The sequence below is a fragment of the Mauremys mutica genome, chromosome 5 (assembly GCF_020497125.1).
Source record: "Mauremys mutica isolate MM-2020 ecotype Southern chromosome 5, ASM2049712v1, whole genome shotgun sequence".
Lineage (NCBI taxonomy): Eukaryota > Metazoa > Chordata > Testudines > Geoemydidae > Mauremys > Mauremys mutica.
Window position 1 is genome coordinate 37602726 of NC_059076.1, and position 23154 is coordinate 37625879.

At 42.8% G+C, this 23154-nt stretch overlaps 1 protein-coding gene across 1 annotated transcript; it reads right to left on the minus strand.

Moving 5' to 3' along the window:
* Positions 1–17773, minus strand: CISD2 (CDGSH iron sulfur domain 2). Its single transcript, XM_045019738.1, has 3 exons — positions 17564–17773; positions 2983–3194; positions 1–422 (listed from the first exon to the last, which is right to left on the minus strand). The coding sequence occupies exons 1-3, from the start codon at positions 17664–17666 to the stop codon at positions 333–335; spliced, it is 405 nt and encodes a 134-aa protein (XP_044875673.1). The 5' UTR covers positions 17667–17773; the 3' UTR covers positions 1–332.
* Between the last annotated feature and the right edge of the window lie 5381 nt (positions 17774–23154).

Below are 23154 nucleotides of genomic sequence, written 5' to 3' on the forward strand. Positions count from 1 at the left end.
TCTGGCCCTTTGAGTCGTGTGTTTATTATATCACGTTCATACCGAAAAGATTTAATTGTAAGATTGGGAGTGGTCATTGTGTTCAGATAAAAAGGCCTATTTACAAAGATGTTTACTTTACAGTTTTACACAAGACATGATTCTTCAGAACATACAAAGTATCAAATCGGACCTAGGTCTAGCACTTGCCTGTAACTATAGGTTAAACCAAAAGGAAATCTACAGCAGCCATTAGACTAAAAATTCCACAACGTACATAAAACATTGTGTCCTGCAATTACAAATGTATAAATGACTTCACATCAGTCGTGATTTAATGGATTAGAGATTCTCTATACTTCTTTCTTCTTGAGTATTAGTGGACCCACATTATCGCCTGTCAATTCATTGTGTTTGTTGTGAGAGCCATCACAGACAGGGAACTGGAAAAGACAAGAATGATTAGTGTATTTACTGTACAGCTTTTGTGGTTAGTAAGAGTTCTGCAAGCAACTAAAACAAGTGGTGGTCACTTGTGTAGAGGATAATCCATATTGTTGGAATGAGATCAAGACTCCAACTCAAAAACAACAACAAAAAAGCCCATAGGTCAGAAATGCTCAGAGTATAACTTAACAGTGGTTCCCAAACTGGGGTTCGTGAAATGTTACAAGGGGTTCTTGGTGAAAAAATTCCCTAAAGGAGGTCAGAGCTGTCCCTAGGAACCCCAGGCAGCAGCCCGGAGCCCCTGGACTTCCAAGAGCTAAGAAGATCAAAGCAAGCATATCTATCACACTGAGGAGATTTCAAGACTCATAAGAAATGGAAAGGGAAGTGAATATTTTTTGCTGTTTTTAAAATTAAATAGGAAGCTACTATTGTTTTAAAAATTATGAACAAATTTAAGCTTTGTTGTAACGTGTGTTTGCCTGGACTCAAGACCTGAATGCTTGTGTAGGAGGAACTCTTTGAGTTGGCTTCTTAAATACCTTCATGCTGTTTCACATCTGATACTCCTTGGTGAAACATAGGAGCCTTGTCTTATAACAGGCTTATTCAAAGTGATACAAGCTACGAAAGTGAGATCTTGGAAGAGTGTCGCTGTTTTCATAATGTAATAAAAATACTGTAATGATAGATACATTAATAATAGTGTGTAATAAGCATGTCAAACACTTTTATATTTCCAAGATCACTGTTTTTATAATTTATACTCAGGCAAAGGAGAAAATCATTTTTAGAAGGGAGGTTGCAAGACTTGACATTTTAGTGAAAGGGGTTCACAGGTTGTTAAAGTTTGGGAACCATTGCTTAAGAACCAAATGCAACACATCATCTGCTAAATGAGAGCTGCTGCTACTCCTTCCATGAAGCTAAAGGATAAGGGACAATGTGACCCAGCTGCAGATTTGATTCTGACAAATAAGTAGCAATTAATCTTAATTTCTCAGAGGAGATAGGGATACAAGATTATGATTGTGTTGTATATTTAACAGATAAGTGAAAAGTCTTTTCACTTCCAGCCAGTTAACAAAGTAGCTCTCCGTATTAAAGTCTGGGCAGCTTTAGACTAGATGCCTTTTTTCTGCACAGAAGTACAGTTATCTCCTCACTTAGCATTGTAGTTATGTTCCTGAAAAATGCAACTTTAAGTGAAACAATGTTAAACTAATCCAAATGTCCCATAAGATTTAATGTAAATGTGGGGGGTTAGGTTCCAAGGAAATTTTGGGGGGGCAGACAAAAGGCAGTATACTGTACTGTGGTTGGGAAGTGCCCCTGGCTTACCCCACACAGGCACAGCCCACTGCACGCACGGACGCTAGGAAGCGCCTTTGCAGCAGCAGCGGCAGCGGCAGCTTCCCCAGAGAACAGGCTCGGAGTTTGCTGGGAATGCTCCAGGCTTGCCTCTTCCTGTCCCTGCTCCACTCCACCTTCTCTCCGGGGCATGCCACATCCTTCCTCCTCCCCCGCCCCCCCCCCCCCAAGTCCTAAGCACCACCAAACAGCTGTTTAGCAGTGCTTAGGATTTTCTGAGAGGGAGGGGGGGGGAGTGGAAATGCAGCACTTCCCTGCTTCTCCCCCTCCCTCCCAGAAAGTCCTAAGCTGTTTGGCAGTGGGGAAGCACTGGGAGGGAGGGGGAGGAGGCGGAGAAGTGGCACTTGTGCAATGCTCACTTGTAAAGTCACTGCTCTTCCACAGAATCTTACAAGCAGGCAGCCAAACGACATTATAAGGGAGCATGCACTTTAAACGAGCATGTTCACTAATTGAGCAGGGAGGTAACACTGAAACAATGTGAAGTGGGACAATGTTAAATGAGGAGTTACTGTGTATGTACCCATTTGGCAAAGACAGCATGTTGCATCAGGGTGGCGTTTAAGAGCACTATACAAAGATTTTTTTTTTTTAAAGGTTTCCTGCTATTGTTGTTTTCCAACATCCTAGCAATCCCTGTCTTCCCTATATGGCACTGGTCAGTCAGAAGACTGCTGCTGCTGAGGAATCAAACTCCATAGAGAAGCATAAAGCATTAAGAACACCTGCTCCAAGCTACAAAGTGTATTTAAAAAAAACAAAAACTTTTTCACTGACAAAACAGCCCAATAGAGGGGCAGCTAAATCCAGAGGCACCCAATGTACTTTAAGGTTCATTCCAGAGCTGGTCAAGTTTTGATTAAACCTTTCCCCCTGCCTCCCATTGGAAAATGCTGTTTCATCTAAATGTTTTGTATAAAAGGATCTGTTTTAACAAAACATTTCATTGGGAAAGTTTCATAGGTCCAGGACTGTGCACAGTACAGACCATCATGTGGCTTGTAGGTTTCTAAGCTCTCCTGAATAGGTTTAGAGTGGAGAAAAAGAACTGCACAACTCTTAGAGAACCCATGAATCTGTCCAGCCTCAGGGTGAGAGTAATGTGCTCCAATTCACAGAAAGCAGAACTGATAATAATAAAAAGTTAACTCCATAGCCCTATGGCATTGCTAAAAAGCACCTTACCGTCTTAGAACGCCAACACCTGCAGTAAGCTTTAGTGAGGCACAGATCTTCAATGTTTATTTCATTTACTACTTTGGGATTTTCCTTCTGGATCTTGAGGTTAATCAAGCTATCCTTCTGCTGTTTCTTCTTGGGGAGGAATGGACGAAGAGCCAGGTATCCAAGTAGTGCCAGGACACCCAGGAATGGCAATAACCGCAGCCATTCTGAAACTAAAAAACACACTAGACTTATATAGAGCACTAGGGTGTGAGCTGATTTCAGCATCAGTTACACTCAAATGGCACAGAAGCAGCTCTTCCTGCTTGATTTAGAATGAGTAGGGCATTGAGACTAACCAATGGAATGGACTAGTGAAGAGAGACTGGAAAATAGAGGAGGAACACATAGGAGACACAAAGGGTAAAATCCTGGCTCCAAAGAAGTCCAGAGCAAAACTCCCATTGATCTCAATGGGGCCAGGTTCTCACTCATAGTTTAAGATTGATGCAGTAGAGGAAGGGGAAATCAGTGGAGAAATCCAAAGCATGATTCACACTAAACGAAGGCTCCCTAATGCTTTACCTGCTCACTCAAGTTAGCTTTGGATTATCTTCTAACAAATATAAGAGGAACTGTTAACAGTATGTGTTTGTTAGAAAATGGCCAGAGGCTAATTTGAGTGAGCATTCTTAAGGGTCCTTCTTTGAGTTTGAATCCTATTCCATTGATTCCTCTTCTAAACTGCATCAGGCTTAAACTTCTTCTACATACATATGAATGTATAGGTTAAGGTTGCCTAAGATTTCCTATAACCCTGTGTTTTCAATTACTTATAACTTCAGCAAATTTTAACCATTGGGTCTGAAGTTTTTCCATGGCTGGTGTCATCTTCAGGTTGAAATCTTAAAAGAAAAAAAAAAATCAGTGGAAATGGTACAACCATTTCTAAGAAGGAAGTTAGTGGAAAAAATAGTCATTTTGCCAATGTTCATTTTTTTGTTTTAAGAGCTCTAGTGCCTCAAGACTTTGGAGCAGGATATTACCATTTGGCAGACAGTGGCTCTTGAAACCAGACAGGTCCCTTTTGTTATCCCCACGAAAACCCATCCGGATTTGGCCAAGTAAACATATATAAGCCACAGAAAATTGCCACTTGAGCATACACTGAAGAACTTGTTTTAAGTTTCCTCCTGAATTCTCTTAATATTCTATTTGCGCTGCGTATGCTCTCAAGACCCACTTACCCTCTTGCCTCATTCTAAAGCATCCACAAATACCAGTAAAATGGGGGTATATATTAACCTTTACAAGCCATATACAGGAGCAGAGCCTCAAGTAGTGTAAATTGTCATTGCCCTATTGACTTCAATAGAACCTGCTAAGTTGTTGCCCCTCAGACTCTGATGAAATGAGCTATGTGGAAGCAAAATATTAATTCTTGGTTGTTATTTAGATTTACACTTTAATCCTCAGAGGATATTATTTTAAAATAAAAGAATTTTTGAACAGGTTGGTCAGGAGCCCAAACTATTATATAAGCTCCTTGTAAAAGAAGACAGTACCCAATTATCTTGCTGTTTGCATTCAAACCAAGTTCCTCTTTAAATGGGCTTAGGGCCAAAACATAGCTAGATGTGTTCTGTTTGTGTTTCAAGATTAAAAGAAGGGAAATGTAATATAGCAAACCGAAGATGAGAAGTATTTTTTTGTCCTAAAAGCTTCAAGTAACCCAAAAGACGCAGTAGGTTTTTTTTATTCTGTACACCAGGGTTGCATGTGTGGTAAACAGATTATTAAAAGAAAAGAACACACATACTTTCATAACTCAGAATGCCATGCCTCTTTTGAAATGAGCTCTGGTTGGGAAAGGATGTAACATAATGAACGTGCTGCATGGTGACATTTATTCACTTTTTATTCATTCCTTAGCCTTTGAAGTAAAAGCCCTCCTTAACGTATACTACCTGGAAGAATGACAATGAGCATTTAAAGCACCATGGCTTGTGTGAAAGAGGCACTATAAACTGCCAAAGGGAGAAGTACCCAACTTTAGTATAGAATTTTGACTGGAAGCACAGTCTTTCTGCAACTCCAACTGCAAGAGTCACTCTTAGTTTGCTTTCTCATAGAATTTGCTAACACCAGCCCCTGCAATACTATATAGAAGTTTCTATTACCTCTGACTTTTCCCATTGTCCCACACACAAAAAACTTTTGAGTTCTCCACAGTACTAAATTCTGAAGTATTCACGGTAATATCTGTAAATGTTGTATAGAGTATTATACGTGCTAGATACCAGTTGCTGATAGCTCATCTGTTCTTGTCATTAGCATCAGTGACAGCTATGTGAAGTCTTGAGTACCCTCATTCTGCCAGGGAAATCAGCAGAAGAACTGAGTGAATCTTTGTTTAAAATCCAAATCTGCATTAATATTTCAGTAGAGAAATCTCTTTCCGGTCAGCTTTTCCAGAGCTGAATTGCATCAGAAGGTCTAATCCTGCAAGGTGTTGAGCATCCAGTTCTGACTGACCCAGTGGGAGTTGGGTGCCCAGAACCTCAAAGGACTGGGCTCAGAGTATGTATGGCAAGAACCAATGACCTAGCTGGAGAAGCAAACCTCAAGTGTACCTGATTAAAGTAAGTAGTGGTACCTTGTGGACTCAACCACTGTTCCAGGATAATCTTGCATAACCTCACCTATTCTTTCAATCGCTAATAAGAGAAACAATGCATCCTGAAAATAAGGTCTCAAGAACTTTCTTAGGAAGTAAGTGATCCTGTGGTCAGGTTTTGCAGATAGGAATTATGCCTTAACCATGTTGTGTGCTGACACAGCAGGTGTTACGCATATGACAAAATGCAGTTTGGAAAGCTTTTGTTCCAGCACATGAAGATTTGGAAACCAAACCACTACTTAAAGGATTTTAATACATTTTTTAACTTGTGAAGGTACGTTTAGTGAGAATGCAATCAGGGGCGGCTCTAGACATTTTGCCGCCCCAAGCATGGAGGGTCCGCTGAAGCCGCGGGACTAGCGGACCCTCCGCAGGCAAGCCGCCGAAGGCACCCTGCCTGCCGCCCTAGCGGCGACTGGCAGAGCGCCCCCCGCGGCTTGCAGCCCCAGGCAGGCGCTTGGAGCGCTGGTGCTTGGAGCCGCCCCTGAATGCAATTAACATAAGAAAAGATTCTCTCCCCTGAAAGAATCTTTCCAATCACATTCAGTAGACCCACTAGCAGAGAAGTTGAGTTTCCTGGCCTCCCCAAATCTGTAAGATCTACTCAGAGCTCCAAGACAGATAAGATGCACACTTAGGAGCACTACAGACCAAAGTAGGGTACTTACAAAACATGTAGCACACTTGATAAGACTAGACACAGGGAGAAGAAGGGCCTCATAAAAATACCATTAGAATCAAATGGCATTATATATTTTTTTGAATAGTGATTGGCATCTTAACATAGCCTGGAGAGCCTCAAGTCAAGCTCAAAGACAGAACATTTAGCTGATCTGGTAGGCATGACTGAGGAACAAAGTCTCAGCCCACTTGGGTACAAACATACAGAGAGGAAACACAGAGAAAGACAAGTAACAACCAGAATAGGAAGCTGTTATTTATTATTTGTACTGTGGTAGCAAAACGCACAGGGTTTTTAGCTTCACTAGCCAATGACTTCTGCAGTATATTTATATGGGACCTGGAGGCTTTCCAGAGAATCAAAACAAAATTGACTCATGATACAAAATATTGCTACAGAACTTCCACAGGGATACCCTTTAATATGGCTTGAAAAACTGACATTTCAAATTTGAGTTCATGCAATAATGTCTTTCTGAGCCTACAAACAGCTCCCCTGCCTCTGTTGCTACACCTAGCTTTCTGAAGCAGATCCAACAAAATTAACAAGATTCTGTTCACTGATGCTATTCAGACTTCTGTGAACACCACAAACATAAGAATCAAGCCAATTTCACAGTGCTATTGCTTGGGAATGCTGAGCATCAGAGCCAATCACTGGAGCTATTTCTGAGGGCACCCAAAAATAGAGGGTGGGAAAGGGGTAGAGTAACAAAGACAAATCTTTGTCCCTCCAAAGAACACAAGAGAAGGGAAGGAAGAAGAGACCAGACTTTCCTTCTCCCTCTACAATCAGAAAGGAGTGAGTCTTCAAACTTATACTTCTGATAGCTAAAGACCAATCCAAAAAGTGGAGTCCCTGGAGAGTGTCTAGGAGTAACACTTGACAGGAACAACTCTCGCCCAAGAAGCTGGTGTCATAGGCCTCTTACCAGGGTGTTGCCTCTCTCCCTATTTTTCCCCTTACCAGTTTCTGGGAAGTAGATGTCCACTCTTTTTTCATACTCACACTTTAAGTTCCCTAACAGTAACAAGACCTTTATTAGATGTGAACGGAAAGGGAACCCTGACAGTGACAACCTAACTAAAGTGAATGGCCACAGCGTACATTGCAGCTTCCTGCAGCTGATATTCTGTCCTCTCCCTCTCATTTGGAAAAGAAAAAAAAAAAATCAGGTGGAAGGAGTGTGTGTCAGCCAAAGTGGTTCTTTAGCACAAAAACTGGTGTTCATAGAAAAACTGAGCAGTAGAGGTAGCTTTGTTGCATTTTTTAATTACTTTCTAATATCAGTTTCAAAAACTAAATTATGTATGCACTAGTAGGTGCTCACTTACTACTGTAATTATTACACCACTTTCTATTCCAACTGGCTACAGAGCAGCTCATCCGTAAGTTAAAACACTAAATGTGTATGAAGTATCCACCATTCAGCATGCAACGTGCTATTGCATCAGGATTTTCAGTGACTCCAGGCTCTATGCAAATTCAGAAGTTACTTCCTGAATTACATTCTCCTCAAAGTTAACTAGCAGGGGGCTTTTTCTAACAGATGATTGTACTGCTTCCTGTTTTTACAGATTCAGTCAATGAGTTCTCATTTCCACGCACTCTAAACACAAAAAACCCTCTAATTTCAAAAAGAACAGGAGTCCTTGTGGCACCTTAGAGACTAACAAATTTATTTCAGCATAAGCTTTCGTGTAGCCCACGAAATTATTAAGCTTATGCTGAAATAAATCTGTTAGTCTCTAAGGTGCCACAAGTACTCCTGTTCTTTTTGCGGATACAGACTAACACAGCTGCTACTCTGAAACCTCTAATTTCAGATTCCCACTAGATAACTCAGCAAGTTAGGTGGGGCAGGAAGAACAGATAGTCCTGTCAGTGTTGGATCAGTTTAATAAGTTAAGAAACGCCAAATCCCCTATTAGATACACATGCAGCTTGTCACACTACTATATAAGATGACATGGTCAGAGATTCACTCAAGTGGTCTGTGGAAGATACTTCTCAATGTGCCCCTGCCTTCTCTATCCCCTCTCCTTCACTCCACACACCCTTTCACAGCAACTACAGAAGCATATATTCTGAACAGAGGTGGCTCAAACATTTGTAAGAGAGGCTTCATAAGAGTGGCCTCTTCCTGTATGGGATGCTGCTTAGGTTACCAACAGCCCCCTTAGCATAGAGGTTAGATGGAAAGCCCACAAAAATTGTGCCTGTGGCCCTCCACTGAAAAATTAAAGTATAATCAGCATGTAATTCCTACAGGGAATTTGACGCTTATCTTACCTCACTCATGAACACGTCATTTTGATATACAGATAAAGGTTGTCTATATATTGTATATATTTATACTGCCAGCATAAAAAGCATGATCATCATGAGGCAGTACTGTACATTTCAGCATGACTGTTGTGAACACACAGGAGTGGGGGGAAGAGGCAGCCACGGCAAGAAAGTCAGAGAGGTAGAGACTTCTGAACATTAAGGGTGTGACAACACTAGAAGATAGTGTCTGAAACCCAATGCCAAACATTGGTCCCTTCCTCCCTGCTAACCCTTGATGCTTCTACTTTCAGTGAATGGTGGTTCTGTATATTGTATTGAGTATAGTTTTTCCTGACAACACAAGCCGTCAGAGAGAGGCTATGACTGACATCAGATCTCAAAAAATGGTTCAGTTTCTAGCGTACAGGGGGCCCAGGATTTTTATCAGCCTAAAATACAAAGCTGTATGTAAGATGCTGCTCTCCACCCTGTGTTTTCCCCTCATTTCTCTGTGATTGATAAGGTAAGAGCTTTTACTCAGGGACAGTTTTTCCTAATTAAACTTAGGGATGCAAAAGAAGAAAAGTTCTAATAGCCAAATATTATTTTAGTGCCCACCCTGATTCTGGGGTCAGGCTTGAGACTACAAGATCAACACTCAAACAAATGTGTGCTTAGTGAGTATGGTGCCTAGCACAGGACCCTGATCCTTGATTGATGGCCAAGTAGATGCTCACTCAGTACAAATAATATTTTTAAATTACTTCCCTTCTTTCACAGCCAGGAAACAAACTAGATCAAAGTTCGTAAATTTTCATTTGAGGCTGCCAAAGAACATTCATTCGTTTTAATTTATAGTAGTAAATATTAGTAATAAAAAATTTACTCTACACTTCTAGGCATCTTTCACTGACCATAATTCAATTGATATGTTCTATAATATCTCCTTCCTTGTCTTGAATTTGAGCTGTTACTGTGTGAATACTTTGAGTTACACTGTATAATATTCAAGGCACTGATCTTGTCTACAACTGTTTTGTAAAATGGTAAGCACAGCTACAACAATTATATAAATGTTGTGATGATTTGATTATTGTTGTACCTACAATGCTAACAACTAATCACTAGTGCCTACTAGCTACCAGTGCTAGCTGCTTCCCAGACATTCAAGATGGGACAAACCCTTCTCCTAGGTGCTCACGACTTAAGGACAGACAGAAAAGTAGGCAGGTTAGGGACAGGAGAACAACAAACAGGGACTGTAATACAATACAAAGAGTAGCAAATGTCCTAGAAAATGCTTGTATATTTAATCTTTGTACAAAATATGGTTGTATTAGTATACTGTAATCTTTTAGTTCTTAAATCAGTAACTTATTGAATTACAGCTGCCACCATGCTTAGAGCAGGCACTGTCCAGAACATACAGTTTCCTGGATTGTAGAGTTTAACTGTTCTGGTTTGCTGTTGGACTGTAAAGTGGTACAACTTCCTAGTGCAGACAAGTCCTTAGTCTCCAACTGCAGCCCTTCAGGGGGAAAAATTCAACAAAAGAAGAAATATTTCAAGAAGTAACCAGATGTCTGTTTCACACTTCAAGGGGTTATTTTTTCAAGAGTTAGGGAAACACTTTGAAGGTGTCTTTTTAAAAGAGCTATAGTCAAAGAGCAGCATCTGCTAAAAATTTAGTGAAAATTCTTGCCGATTACTCAGTTCAAGAGCAGTTCTGGCACCATATAGCCCCTGATTTGGCTGTATTCTTGTTGAGCGACCTTTTGGAAGAAGCAGGCAAACATGTGCTATCATTAAATGATTTCATAAAGCAATGTAGTAGAGTGCATTGCTGTATAAATTTAGTACTTCAAAAATTATTATTCAACTTGCCCACATTACAGCTGCTGTTTGAATAACTTAAGGTTCTTGCCATTTGATCTCGGCGGGCAGACCCTTTTGCCCATGTGCAGCGCCACTGAAGTGAATGTAACCAGGGCCAGCTCTAGGTTTTTTGCTGCCCCAAGCAAAAAAATTTTTGGCTGCCCCCCACCTCAGCCCTGGGCTCCCCACCTGTACCCTCCTGCTGCCCCAGCCCTGGGTTCTCCCCGCACAACTGCACCCTCCTGCTGCCCAGCCCTGGGTCACTGGTAACTCGGTCCCAGAGCGGGTTATTTAGACGGAATTTTGGATGTGCACAGAACACAGACAGGATTGGTTCCCATATGGTTACAGAACTGTGGTAAAGTGGAACAATTTTCAGCTTGTGTGATTGAAGGATATCTGGATGCATATTATAAGACTGTCCTACATAAATGAGGAAAAGTTGAGGTGCCTTTATTATTCTTTTGTTCCACTCTTTGTTTCTATGGGGAATTTGCCAATGCAATATCACTGTCTTCCTTTTAAAAGGAAACTTTAAAAAAAAAAAAGGCAATGGCTGTTGAAAATAGCAATTCCAGTCCTAATAACCACTGGGGAGCATTTCTTGCTCAATTTTATCCTACTTTTTCTACAGCAAGTTACAGTGGATCAGTCTATTTGATTTGGGAGAAATGAAGTAACAGCTGCCCAAATTGAGCTTGAGCACTCCTGAATTTTGAGAGTGTTCAAATCTGGAAGGCAGGTGCAAGATTCCCTTTCTGAATATTAGCTAAATCTGGAAAGGAAAAGTCAATTTCTGCTTCCATGGCTCAGAAGTGGAAATCCTCCTACATGCCTGGTACTGTATCTAAAGCTGCCCAGGTCCTCTAGTAGAGCCTCCCCTCCCTTACTTTTCATTTTCAATTCTAGGGGGATCCACGTACCTCCCTTGCTAGGCTTCAGATAGAGAGGGGCACTGTCCATTTAGTCCACCCAATTCTTTCTTTGGGGGCTGCAAGGTGAGGTCACACCAGTATCCCTAATCCTGTCTGGGGATGTCTTCTGAAGGGGATATCTGGGCCAAAGCCTTCTACTCCTTGGGCACACTTGTTCCCCTGTTCACAGTGCCACCCAGTTCTAGCAGTGAGCATCTATTCACAGCAAGCTGCAGCATGAGGTCTTAGCTACCTCCCTCCCTCCCTTCCCTTTCCTGTTGATAGCTGCCAAAGGAATGCTGGGAAATGTAGGTCTTTCCCTGCTCCAGGGCTGGCTCTATAGGCAGGGAGCTAACCAAGGAACTACAGCTCCCATGCCGGATCCCTGCCGCCCCTGCAAATGTGCTGCCCCAAACACTTGCTTTTTTGCTGGTGCATAGAGCCAGCCCTGAATGTAACTCTACAAGGGTAAAAGGATTTGACAGCACAGATCAGAGCCAAAGACTTTAAAAGTATGTCAGGAAACCAAGGGTATATTTTCACTACCAGCCAGATCGGCGGGCAGCGATCGATCCAGCGGGGAGCGATTTATCGCGTCTAGACTAGGCGCAATAAATCGATTCCCCAAGCGCTCTCCTGTACTCCAGCTCAGCGAGAGCTGCAGGCAGAGTCAATGGGGGAGCGGCAGAAGTTGACTCACCGTAGTGAAGACACCGCAGTAAGTAGATCTAAGTACGTCGGCTTCAACGTAGCTGAAGTTGCATAACTTAGATTGATTTCTCCCCCCTCCCCCCAGTATAGATCAGGCCCAAGTAAATATGATGTATTAATGTAGCTTTCTAAGATCTAATTTTATGTGCTCAGTTTCATATTCAATATGCAACCATCTCCATTTACCAGGCTGAATTTGTTTTGTGCTTAATTCCACATATGCATGCCCACAACTCCCTGGAGCGCTCAGAGTTACGAACCTCAGAACCTAGAACCTCAGACTTACGAACACCAGAGTTATAAACTGACCAGTCAACCACACCCCTCATTTGGAACTGGAAGTACACAATCAGACAGAAGGAGAGATTAAAAAAATAGCAAGTACAGTACTATGTTAAATGTAACTACAAAAAAAAGGGAAAGCAGCATTTATCTTCTGCACAGTAAAGTTTCAAAGCTGTATTAAGTCAATGTTCAGTTGTAAACTTGTGAAAGAATAACCATAATGTTTTGTTCAGAGTTATGAACATTTCAGAGTTAAACAACCTCCATTCCCGAGATGTTCATAACTGAGGTTCTACTGTACCTGTATGTTCTATCAATCATTCAGATAGATGCTTTAAAGAAAATTAAAGCTAATTTACAAAAGCATTTTATAACATACTACAGGTGTCTTCTCTCCAGGAGAGAGCAGGGTCTAAATGCAATGCTCTGGTGAGGAGCCCAGTGCTCTCTTCCCTCCTAGGTATCCTATTTAGATGCTCTCCTCTCAGGCCCTGCTGTTTGCTTCGCTCTCTCTCTTTTTTTTTTTTTTTTTTTTTTAAGCAAACAAGACTTATGATTTTTGACTTATAAGAATTTTGAAAGATAAATTAAAAAGACCCTTTTGAGTTTTTTAAAAAGATGTAAAGGGAAAGTTTAAATATTTTCCAACCTTAGTAGTTTTTTTTTTTTTTTTTTTTTAAAAAGAAACCCTCTCTCTTTCTGTAAGTTTCAATCAGTGCTCTCGGGGGGCCTGGCTCAAAGTCCTCAACGTTTCAGTGGAGTGCCTTTAGACCCTCTCGTAGTAAGTTTGAGAGGAGCATTAAAATACTGTTTCTGTAAGTCATCAAGCTGCCCTGTTCTCACAGGAGGTGGGGCACCACATTAGAATGTAGAGATGACAGGCAAAACCCTCCACTGTCCACTCCCATTAGAGTCCTTTCCATGGAGCCCCTTCCAAACTCCCACCTCCTAGGGAGAAGCATAGAGGCAGCTTTTTTTCTCTCCCCTTCTCTAGTAAGCAGGTACAGCCTTACCATACTCAGTTTAAAAAACCTGATAGCAAATAAAACTGCTAAGTTACTAAAATCATTGCTAAATATTTGTAAAGGTTTATATGAAGTTTGACGTAAGTGGAAACTGAATTCCCTAATCTTTTCCAGAAGGTATAATAGCTCTGGCATTTACTGCTGATGCTGTCCTTAAGGAGGTGGAAAAGAACATCGTTTCAGTTTAAATTACCAAAACCCCAGAAGCCTACACATACCATGAAGGGGTGAATCAGCAGAACTCTGCGCTTTCAGCACCAATGTCACTACCACAAATCTACAAAACTCCTATGAATATAACTGCAAAATACAAAGCTAGTGTAAATCTTGGGTTTGCAAATGTAAGAGGCTTAGTTCAACCTTAAGACACTACCCAAAAAGCTCTGACTGAATTGTGATAAAGGACGTTTGAGCAACCTGTAGTGTGCACTCTCCCAAACAAACAGGTAGTGGTGAGAGACTCAGCACCTTTAACCTAGAATACTTTCACATCTTTTCATCTTAGATGGCATCCAACTTTGAGGTCACAAGCAATGTCATACTATCAATCATGTGCTGTTATGTCAAGCTGCTGCTGCTGCTGCTAAGAAAAAAGGGGCTGTGAGCCAAGAGAATATTATTTCAAGGTGGATGTTCTTGAAAAGCTCTTCATTAAGTTTGCTGTGTGCCATAACACTGAAATACTTCAATCTTGCACCCATAGAATTCTTGGCTGTTTTTCTCAATTTAGTGCTATCAACATGATGCATACATTACATCTTAGAGAAAAGACATTTAAGTGTGACAATGGACACTAGCCTATTAAATACTGCAGAAGTGAATCCTGTGTCCAGATTTGGAATGCCAGCCATGTAGCCATGTATTTCTGACTGCATTTTGTATCTGCATCCATACTTTCACTATGCTTGATTGTTAAGTACCAGAGCCAGTGAATGTACAGGACTTCTGGAATTTTTCAGCTAAGAAATTGTCATTGAATTCCTATAGCAATCACAAAGCAGTTTCCATTCTAATCCCCTCTTCTACCTATGTTCATTAGTTTCTGAAACATTCACCTTTGGGACTGAAATGTCACATGACTGGCCAGGGGCGGCTCTAGGTATTTTGCCACCCCAAGCAAGGCAGGCAGGCTGCCTTCGGCGGCTTGCCTGCAGGAGGTCCCGGTCCCACGGATTCAGTGGCAGCCTACGGGAGGTCCGCCGAAGCCGCGGGATCAGCGGACCCTGCCCATTGCCCTCGCGGCGACCGGCAGAGCGCCCCCCCTGTGGCTTGCCACCCCAGGCACGTGCTTGGCGTGCTGATGCCTGGAGCCACCCCTGTGACTGGCCCCTCCCAGAGATTATAATTTATTTTATTCTAAGTTTCAAATCAATTAACTGAAAGGATTTTGTTTAGCGTAAACAGCTTCCCTCCCCACCTCACTCTTAAAAAAAAGTTTTGATTACCTTTTTCAGAATAACTCACATGACTGAAGCTTAAAACTTCAAAAGTTGGTACGCTAACTGGCCTTAGTGACCAGTAAGTACTTTGCTAAGTTTTTAAAAGCTTGTGTTTAATAGTTATGTTTGAAACTGCAGGATTGAGCATTAGAAGTAGTGTATTTCCTTATGCTGTCAGTTGTGCACTTAAAGATAGATGTAGTGTGTATGAGTATACAGGTAGACTTCATACTCCTCAGTTACATAAATCTATGAGCTCAGATGGCTGAAGCAAGAGACTAGAGCCATGTTTACACTAGTGAGCTTACAGCAGCACAGCTGTATCGATGCAGCTGTGCCACAGTAAGATCGCTCGTGTAGCAGCTCTATCCTGACGGGCAAGAGCTCTCCCATCGACATAATTAAACCACCTTCAACGAGCGGACCTCTTAAAGGCCCTTTTACCCTGCCAGAGCAATGATTCTTGTGTTTAATTTTTTTTATGTCCCCAAACAAACCATACTAGCTAAAACAATATGATACTTGAGGTCCTATCCACACTACAATTGCGTCTAGAAACTGGTTCAAATAGTTCTAATTTGTAACATAGTTGGGATCTTAATGGGACACAAAACTGAAAAATCACAATTCTGTTGGAAAACATAATTGTAGTAGGTACAAAGTTAAGAGGGGGAAAATCTCTCTTTTTTCAGTTAGTTCACTTTGTTCAACTGGCAGCACTTTGTATGGTTATTTTCCCTATTTCCCTTGCTAAGGAGACACTTATAAAAAAAAAAGTCACCAGGGGAGCAGAAAATCCTTTCCACAACATTTTAAAGAAATACTTTAAATAGTATGTTACTTTTTTTTTTTTAAAGGGTGCTCTGTCAAACATTTTTTAATGTATGTTTTTTATTTTTTGTAAAACACAAATTTTTCTGTGTTCGGCAACTGCGTTAGGCTAGTTACAGAACCAAGCTAACCAGGTCCCCTAAGTTGGCTGTAAATGAACTACAGATGGAGCCTTAAAACAGCCTTAAAATCAGGCACAAAGTCTGTTAGTTGATATTGCTAAAGTAGGTTCAGTTTAACACTGGTTTAAGAATCTTTGCCTGGTAATTATGGAACAGATAAAAACTTGTTACATCTGTTTTTGACATTTTTCAAACCTAATGTGTTTGTTTGGGGTTTTTTAGGTTAAAAGTGCAAGTCTTACATTTAACAATTATAAAGTGGTTAATTAGTCCAGGCTGAGCTGTGATTATAATTTGAATTGAGGGAGAGCTGCTAAAGTGATGTGTAAGATTGGTTACAGTTGAAAAAGACCTGTAAAACAACATCCACCCCCTTCTTACTCAAAACAACTGCTCCCTGCAGGTCTTCAAGTCACGGCTCATGATAAAATTTGCTTTCTGTCCTAGGAGCCAGGCAGAGCCTATGTAGCTGTAGAGATGCAAGCTGGAGTCTATTCTGCCACAGGCATTATCAGGTTTATTAGCCACTTTCAGACTGCAAAAATCTTGTTGCTGGAGGTGATATTAGAGGCATAAAGAACACAACTTGATCCAGGGAAGCGGCTGCAGCGCTGGGCTGGCAGGCAACAGAGTCACTCTTAAGACTTGTAGGAACAACTCACACTAGATCTGGGGGAAGTAATATTTTGCAAGAGTAAATATTTTACCGCTGGCAGTTATTTTATTTTAGCCACAGACTTGCTTCTCTGTCTGCCACTGTGAAGCAAACAAGGCAGAAGTGCAGTCACCCCCTTAGGTCAAGGGAAACTAAGGCACACAGAGGCAAATTTTCACCCACCAGCAGGAGAGGGCACTGAGATCAGCAACTCTCTTGCCAGTTATGTTAGCTGCCTCACTTCCTCCTTCTCAACACCCATCGGGGCAAGAAAGGGGAGCTCTAGGGGAAAGGCAGAGGAGATGTGGGAGGGGAAAGCAATGGGATGGGGAGGAAGCAATAGGAAGGGGGAAGAATCAGGGAGGTGGGAGGAAGTGAATGGGATGGGGTGGGGGACACCGGGGAAGTGGTGGGGGATGAATGGGCTGGGGGAAGGCCAAGAGATGGGGGCACAGGAATTGGATGGGGACACTGGGAGGGGATGAGGTGGGGGACGCCAGGGAAGCGGGGGGGGGGGAGGGAAGAATGGGCTGAGAGAAGGCCTAGAGATGGGGGCACAGGAATTGGATAGGGGCGCTGGGAGGGGAAGGGTTGAGGTAGGGGATGCCGGGAAAGTGAGGGGGCAGAATGGGCTGAGGGAAGGCGGAGAGGTGGGGGCACAGGAATTGGATGGGGCGCTGGGAAGGGATGAGGTGGGGGACACTAGGGAAGTGGGGGGGGGGGAATGGGCTGGGTGTAGGCCGAGAGGTGGGGGCACAGGAATTGGATGGGGGCACTGGGAGGGGATGAGGTGGAGGACTCGGGGAAGTGGCGGGGAAGGAATAGGCTGAGGGGCTGGGTAAAGGCCGAGAGGTGGGGGCACAGGAATTGGATGGGGGCACTGGGAGGGGATGAGGTGGAGGACTCGGGGAAGTGGCGGGGAAGGAATAGGCTGAGGGGCTGGGTAAAGGCCGAGAGGTGGGGGGAGGGGAGGGGGATGAGGTGGGGGATACTGGGGAAGTGGGGGGGGGAGGAACGGGCTGGGGGGAAGGCCGAGAAGTGAGGGGGAGGGGCGGGACTAGGGCAAGGCGGGATCCCGGCGGGGAGAGCGGAGGGGGCCCAGCCCGCGGTACCTGTCAGCCTGACGAAGCCGCTGATGCTCTCGGGCAAGGGCAGGCGCTTGAGGTAGGCAGGCAGCTGCACTTTGATGATGCGAGACAAGCTTTCCAGCGGCATGGCGACGTGGGGGGAGGGGCGCTACTCGGCGGCCTCCCCGCCAGCTCCCTTGTCATGCCACAACGGTGCCCTTCCTCCAAGTGGGGGGGGAGGGGGCTTTCGGCTACTGAGCATGTGCGCAGGGCGCGGGCCATTGCGCGTGCGCACTGGGCAAGTGAAGCGCCTGCCCTTAGCGGTCGGGGCTGCGCGTGCTTATCTTGCTCCAGCGTGGCGGGGCCTCGGGCGGGCGCTGGGACTTGGCTCTGAGCCCCGCGAGCTGCAGGGTTCTGTGGTGACGTAGCGGGCCGGGGCCCGCCGAGCGTTAGGCGCACGAGCGAGGCTGTGCTCGCGAGCTACCCGCCTGCGTACAGCGGGGCCTCCCGGGACGCGTTTGCAGCCGGATTGCGGTCCGACGTGGGGTGGGTGTGAGCTCGCCGAGAGCGCGAGCTCCGGGCGCCTCCCCGGGAAGGCCTCGCAGAGGACTGCGGGCTTTCGCCGCGTGACGCGGCAGGAGGCGTTCAAGGAGGGCAGAAATGCCGTTCCAATTCCCCAGCTCACGGAACTGGATCGGCACAATTGTGCAGAATGTTGTAGGGGGTTAAACATAAGCAAAGGGCTGGAAGGTGAATGAAGCCGATTCCTAGTAAAATGGGGTTAAAATGCAAAAAGAGGCAAAAGTAGAAAGGGAAAATGCAAGGCGAGGTAATAACATTATTTTATAAAATTACAAAACAGGTGACTAAATGTAGCCATACGATACTCCCCCAAGGAGTTCAGTCACAAATTTAATTAATAATTTTTTTAACAAGCACGGAAGCATGTCCTCTGGCATGATGGCGGAAGCATAAATCTTTAGCACATCTGGCATATAAATATCTTGCAACACTAGCTACAACAGTGCCATGCAAATGCCTGTTCTCACTTTCAGGTGTCATTGTAAATAAGTGGGCAGCATTATCTCACTTAAACTAACTTGTTTTGCTTCGCAATTGGCTGAACCAGAAGTAGGCCTCAGTGAACCTGTAGGCTCTAAAGTTTTACATTTTGATTTGATTGCGGTTATGTAAGAAAAAACTACATTTGCAGTTGCACTTTCATGATAAAAAGATTGCACTACAGTATTTATATGAGGTGACTTGAAAAATACCACTTTTGTATATAATTTTTAAGTGCAAATATTTGGAAGCAAAAATAATATGAGCACTGTACACTTTGTATTCTGTGTTGTAATTGAAATCGATATATTTTAAAATGTAGAAGAACATCAAAAATATTTAATAAATTTCAGTTGGTATTCTGTTGTTTAACAGTGCGATTAATTTTTTTTAGTTAATCGCGTGAGTTAACTGCATGTAATCGGCAGCCCTAATAATTAGGTATCTAAGTAAGGAGGGCTGAAATGGATGACTTTTTGGCTGAGGCCTGTAAAATTTTAGTTTAACTCTTTTAGGCCCTAGAGATAAGAAATGCTGACATAAGTAAGTGACCGAAGAATTAGTTGGAAGATTAATTTAAAATCACAAAAATGCTTTAGGGGCCCATTTGTTTCTAACATGTGCCTTAATCACAAGCTACAGGTTGTGTGTCAGTGCTAATGAGAATAAAATGAACTATACACGACCTATAGAAAATGGGGTATCTCAAGTTTCTTGGGGAAACCAAACCAATAAGGAAAAAGAGGGTTGATACTTTCATGTATATGTGCAGAATCATATGAAAACAGGGTGCCCAGAATGGGAAAATTTGAGCTTCCTACAGGAAAACGCCAACATTAACCATCCCTCTACCGATGATCAATCCATGAGAGACCCATCAGACCCTACTACGATCTAGGAGGATGTGAGGATGTCTGTGCATGGATATAGCTAGGATTTGTATATGCTGTGATATTCATAACTTTGCAGGTAACTTTAATAACATTGATAAAATATATTAGGCCTTGTTCTTGTGATTGTATATGTTACTTTCCTTGGCCTTCATGTGTTCTAAATCTAAAACAGACAGAGGTAACTGTTGAACGTGAGACTAGGTGCCAGAGCTGAACCTACAGATTTTGTAATACAATACAATTACATTTACTTTAAATTAAAATAAAAGGCTACAAGTGGGATAAATCCTGGAACTATGCTGATTACACCAGTTGAAGATATACCTTGTGAAAGAATACTGAAAGTGTAATGCAGTGTTCTAGGATAGCACAGTGTTCAGGTTGAAGTAGGAGATAATGGTTTCCATAGGGACATTTAGGAAAGTTCCTCCATAGGATATTTTGTGAAAAATAAAATATAACCCCCTGGTTCATTTAGTACAAACTGGTCCATTCCAAACTATTTTTTAAGATACGAATTAAAAGAATCTCTGACATTCTTATAAAATGAAAAAATGAGTCCCATTGGACTTGTATCCAGTGACTTCCATTAATGTTTATTGCAAATATCCAGTATTCCTTACTGAACACCTTAACTGAGAGGATATAGCAAACAACTATTGTACATTATTATTTGTAATATAAATAATGGATATATTCTAAGTAGCATATTATAAAGTTACTGTTACATTATTTTAGAATATAATAAGGGAATAATTCCTACCTGAAAAAGCTGAGCAAGATGATATTACTATTTAGTCTGGCTATTGTCCAGGATTATTACAGTGCAACTGTTATGTTTTGAAAGTAGGTGCTGTGTTTATAAAATGCCTTAGTAACTACTGTACCATACCAATAATATGTACCATTGTTTAATTTTAAAGTTTCCTGTGAAGTAAAATGCCAAATATTGTAACATTATATGGGACATCAAAGGTGAGAATGCCAGTTCCTGCAGTGCCGTGTGATTTGAATGGCAGGGACTAATAATAGCACAAGCTTTCCCGTTGAAGCCTGAGTATATGATCTCCACAACACACCTAAACTCAGTTCAAAGTTATTGCTGGATAAGTATGATCAGTAGCATTGTGCTATCAGGATAAGTAATTTTATGTTATGCTGTTGGTTTAATAATAGTGCTCTAAAGATTCCTGATTCAGGCTTTCACTCCCAGTGCTGGGTCTGGCAGCACTGTCCCTGAAGAAGGGATTAACCCCCTTGTAACTCATCTGTGATCTCACAGAAGACAAAGGCCTGGATATTTGGTAGGTATCAACTAATGACCATGGAATGCCTCTTCAGGAAGTCGGCCAGTTTGGACCAGCTGGAGAACAAAGAACTAAGGTGGATAGCCAGGTGGCAAGAGGTTTGCCCAGGAAGAACAACGGACTGAGGAGGGGCCAGGTGGGGGATTGTATAGTGTGGGCTGCTGGAAGCAGGGACACTTCTCTCAGCCCATAGTCCAGAGAGCCGTGGGCACTGGACAGACCCAGTTTGGACTTTGCAGTAGCTTCCTGTTTTTTATGCTAACCTAAGGGCTTTCTATACTGTGTTCCATATATCTTAAGAAAACAAACAAAACCTTCTGTTTTTACAATGCTGGCTGAGAGTCACTCCAGACTGGGGGTGCATTGCTTCCTTTGTGTGTAACTCTCCCCCATGTGTCCAATTCAGGTGGACTTGCTGAGGGGATCTCATGGTGTGAAGGAAGGGTGCTGAAGGCTCTGAGGTTCAGTCCCCAGAGCCAGTGAGGCCACAGGGCTTACCACAGAGAAAGTGCAACCCTCAAGGATTGATCTGAAGGGGGTCCTCCTGGGGGCTGTTCCAGAGCTGTTTTGAGAGCACCTGGCCTGTGGGATCCATGACACCTGGTAAGAAGCATTTGAATAAACTACCAATGAAATTGTCCTCACACTCTAAAGCAAATTGCAGCAAACCTAGATTATGCAGAACAAGATAGTAAAGATCACAAATGCTTCATTAAAACTGAATCAAATACCAAGCTGATGAATGCTGATTTGGAACCAGTGGATATAAAGGCAAAGGGCCTGATTCTGATCTCTCATTGGTTTTACATTTGTATAACTCTCTTCACTTCAATGGGTTTATTCTAGATTTACACAAGTGTAAATTCAAGGTCAAATTCTGATTTCTGTTGCACTAATGTAAACCTTCAGTAACTCCACTGAAATAATTGGATTTATTCCAGATTTATGATGGTGTAGCTGAGAGCATAATCTGGCCTGAAAGCTCTATGGAACTCTTCGGACATGTTGAGCCTGGTTCTTAAATCAGGAATAACTCAACTGAAGTCAGTGGCTTTATATTGGAATAAAATCAGTGTAGATGCAATTAGAATAAAATCCTGAAATTCTCTGACCAGAAAACATTGAAGGAGCCAATTCTGCAATGCACTTGAGTACTACCTCAGGGGATCAGGGTTTATAAAACCTGATATGAATACAAATGTTTCATGATAGTATTTATTTCATTTTTTATTTTTTAATTTAAATATTCTCTTGAAGCATTGGAAACAAAAACTGAAAGCACTGTTCTGAGTGCAAGAGGATCAGAGAATGAAACTAACTAGAAAAAAGTGACATTCACCAATCCAAGTTTAAGGACTAATTCTCATGTGCACTAAGGGTATGTCTACACTACAAAATGAGGTAGATTTAATAGAAGTAATTTTTTTAGAAGTCGATACAATCGATTGTGTGTGTCCCCACTAAGCGCATTAAATCGGCGGTGTGTGTCTACATTACCGAGGCTAGCATCGACTTTCAGAGCATTGCACTGTGGTAGCTATCCCACAGTTCCCGCAGTCTCGGCCGCCCATGGGAATTCTGGATTGAGCTCCCAATGCTTGATAGGGCAAAAACATTGTTGTGAGTGGTTCTGGGTACATGTCGTCAGGCCCTCCTCCCTCCGTGAAAGCAATGGCAAAAAATCATTTCTCACCTTTTTTCCTGGGTTAACTGTGCAGACGACATACCACGGCAAGCATGGAGCCCGCTCAGCTCACTGTCACCATATGTCTTCTGGGTGCTGTTGGCAGATGCGATATTGCAGTGCAACACAGCAGCATTGCCTTGCCTGGCAGATGGTACGACTGCTAGTCGTTGTCGTCCTGTAGGTGCTCCTGGCCAACCTCGGTTAGGTTGGTCAGGGGTGCCTGGGAAGACATGGGTGCCCCTTGGCTGGCCTCGGTGCGTTCGGTCGGGGGTGCCTGGACAAAAATGGGAATGACTCCAGGTCATTCTCTTCTTCTTTAAGTTTTGTCTAATCGAGATTCAGTCCTGCCTGGAATACGATGCCAGCTGGAGGCTTCTGCCTCAGGCTGCTCTCCCAGTCGGCAGCACTGTGCAGTCGCACCTACCCCTTGCTCCCATGGTTCATGAAGCCTGGACAGTAGTAAGGAGCAATTCAACTATAGGCTGAGAAAGTGCATAATGGTGGTAGAATGTGCCTTTGGATGTTTAAAAGCTCGCTGGCACAGTTTACTGACTTGGTTAGACCTCAGCGAAACCCATATGCTCATCGTTATTACTGCTTGCTATGTGCGCCACAATATCTGTGAGAGTAAGGGGGAGACGTTTATGGATTACACGCAGCCAGACACCAGGGCGGTTAGAAGAGCAC

Coding starts and splice junctions, on each gene's coding strand:
- CISD2 (XM_045019738.1), bottom strand. CDS start 17,666: ATGCCGCTGGAAAGCTTGTCTCGCATCATCAAAGTGCAGCTGCCTGCC. Junction 3,195..17,563: donor CGGCTTCGTCAGGCTGACAG/GTACCGCGGGCT, acceptor TGTGTTTTTTAG/TTTCAGAATGGCTGCGGTTA. Junction 423..2,982: donor GGTGTTGGCGTTCTAAGACG/GTAAGGTGCTTT, acceptor TGTCTTTTCCAG/TTCCCTGTCTGTGATGGCTC.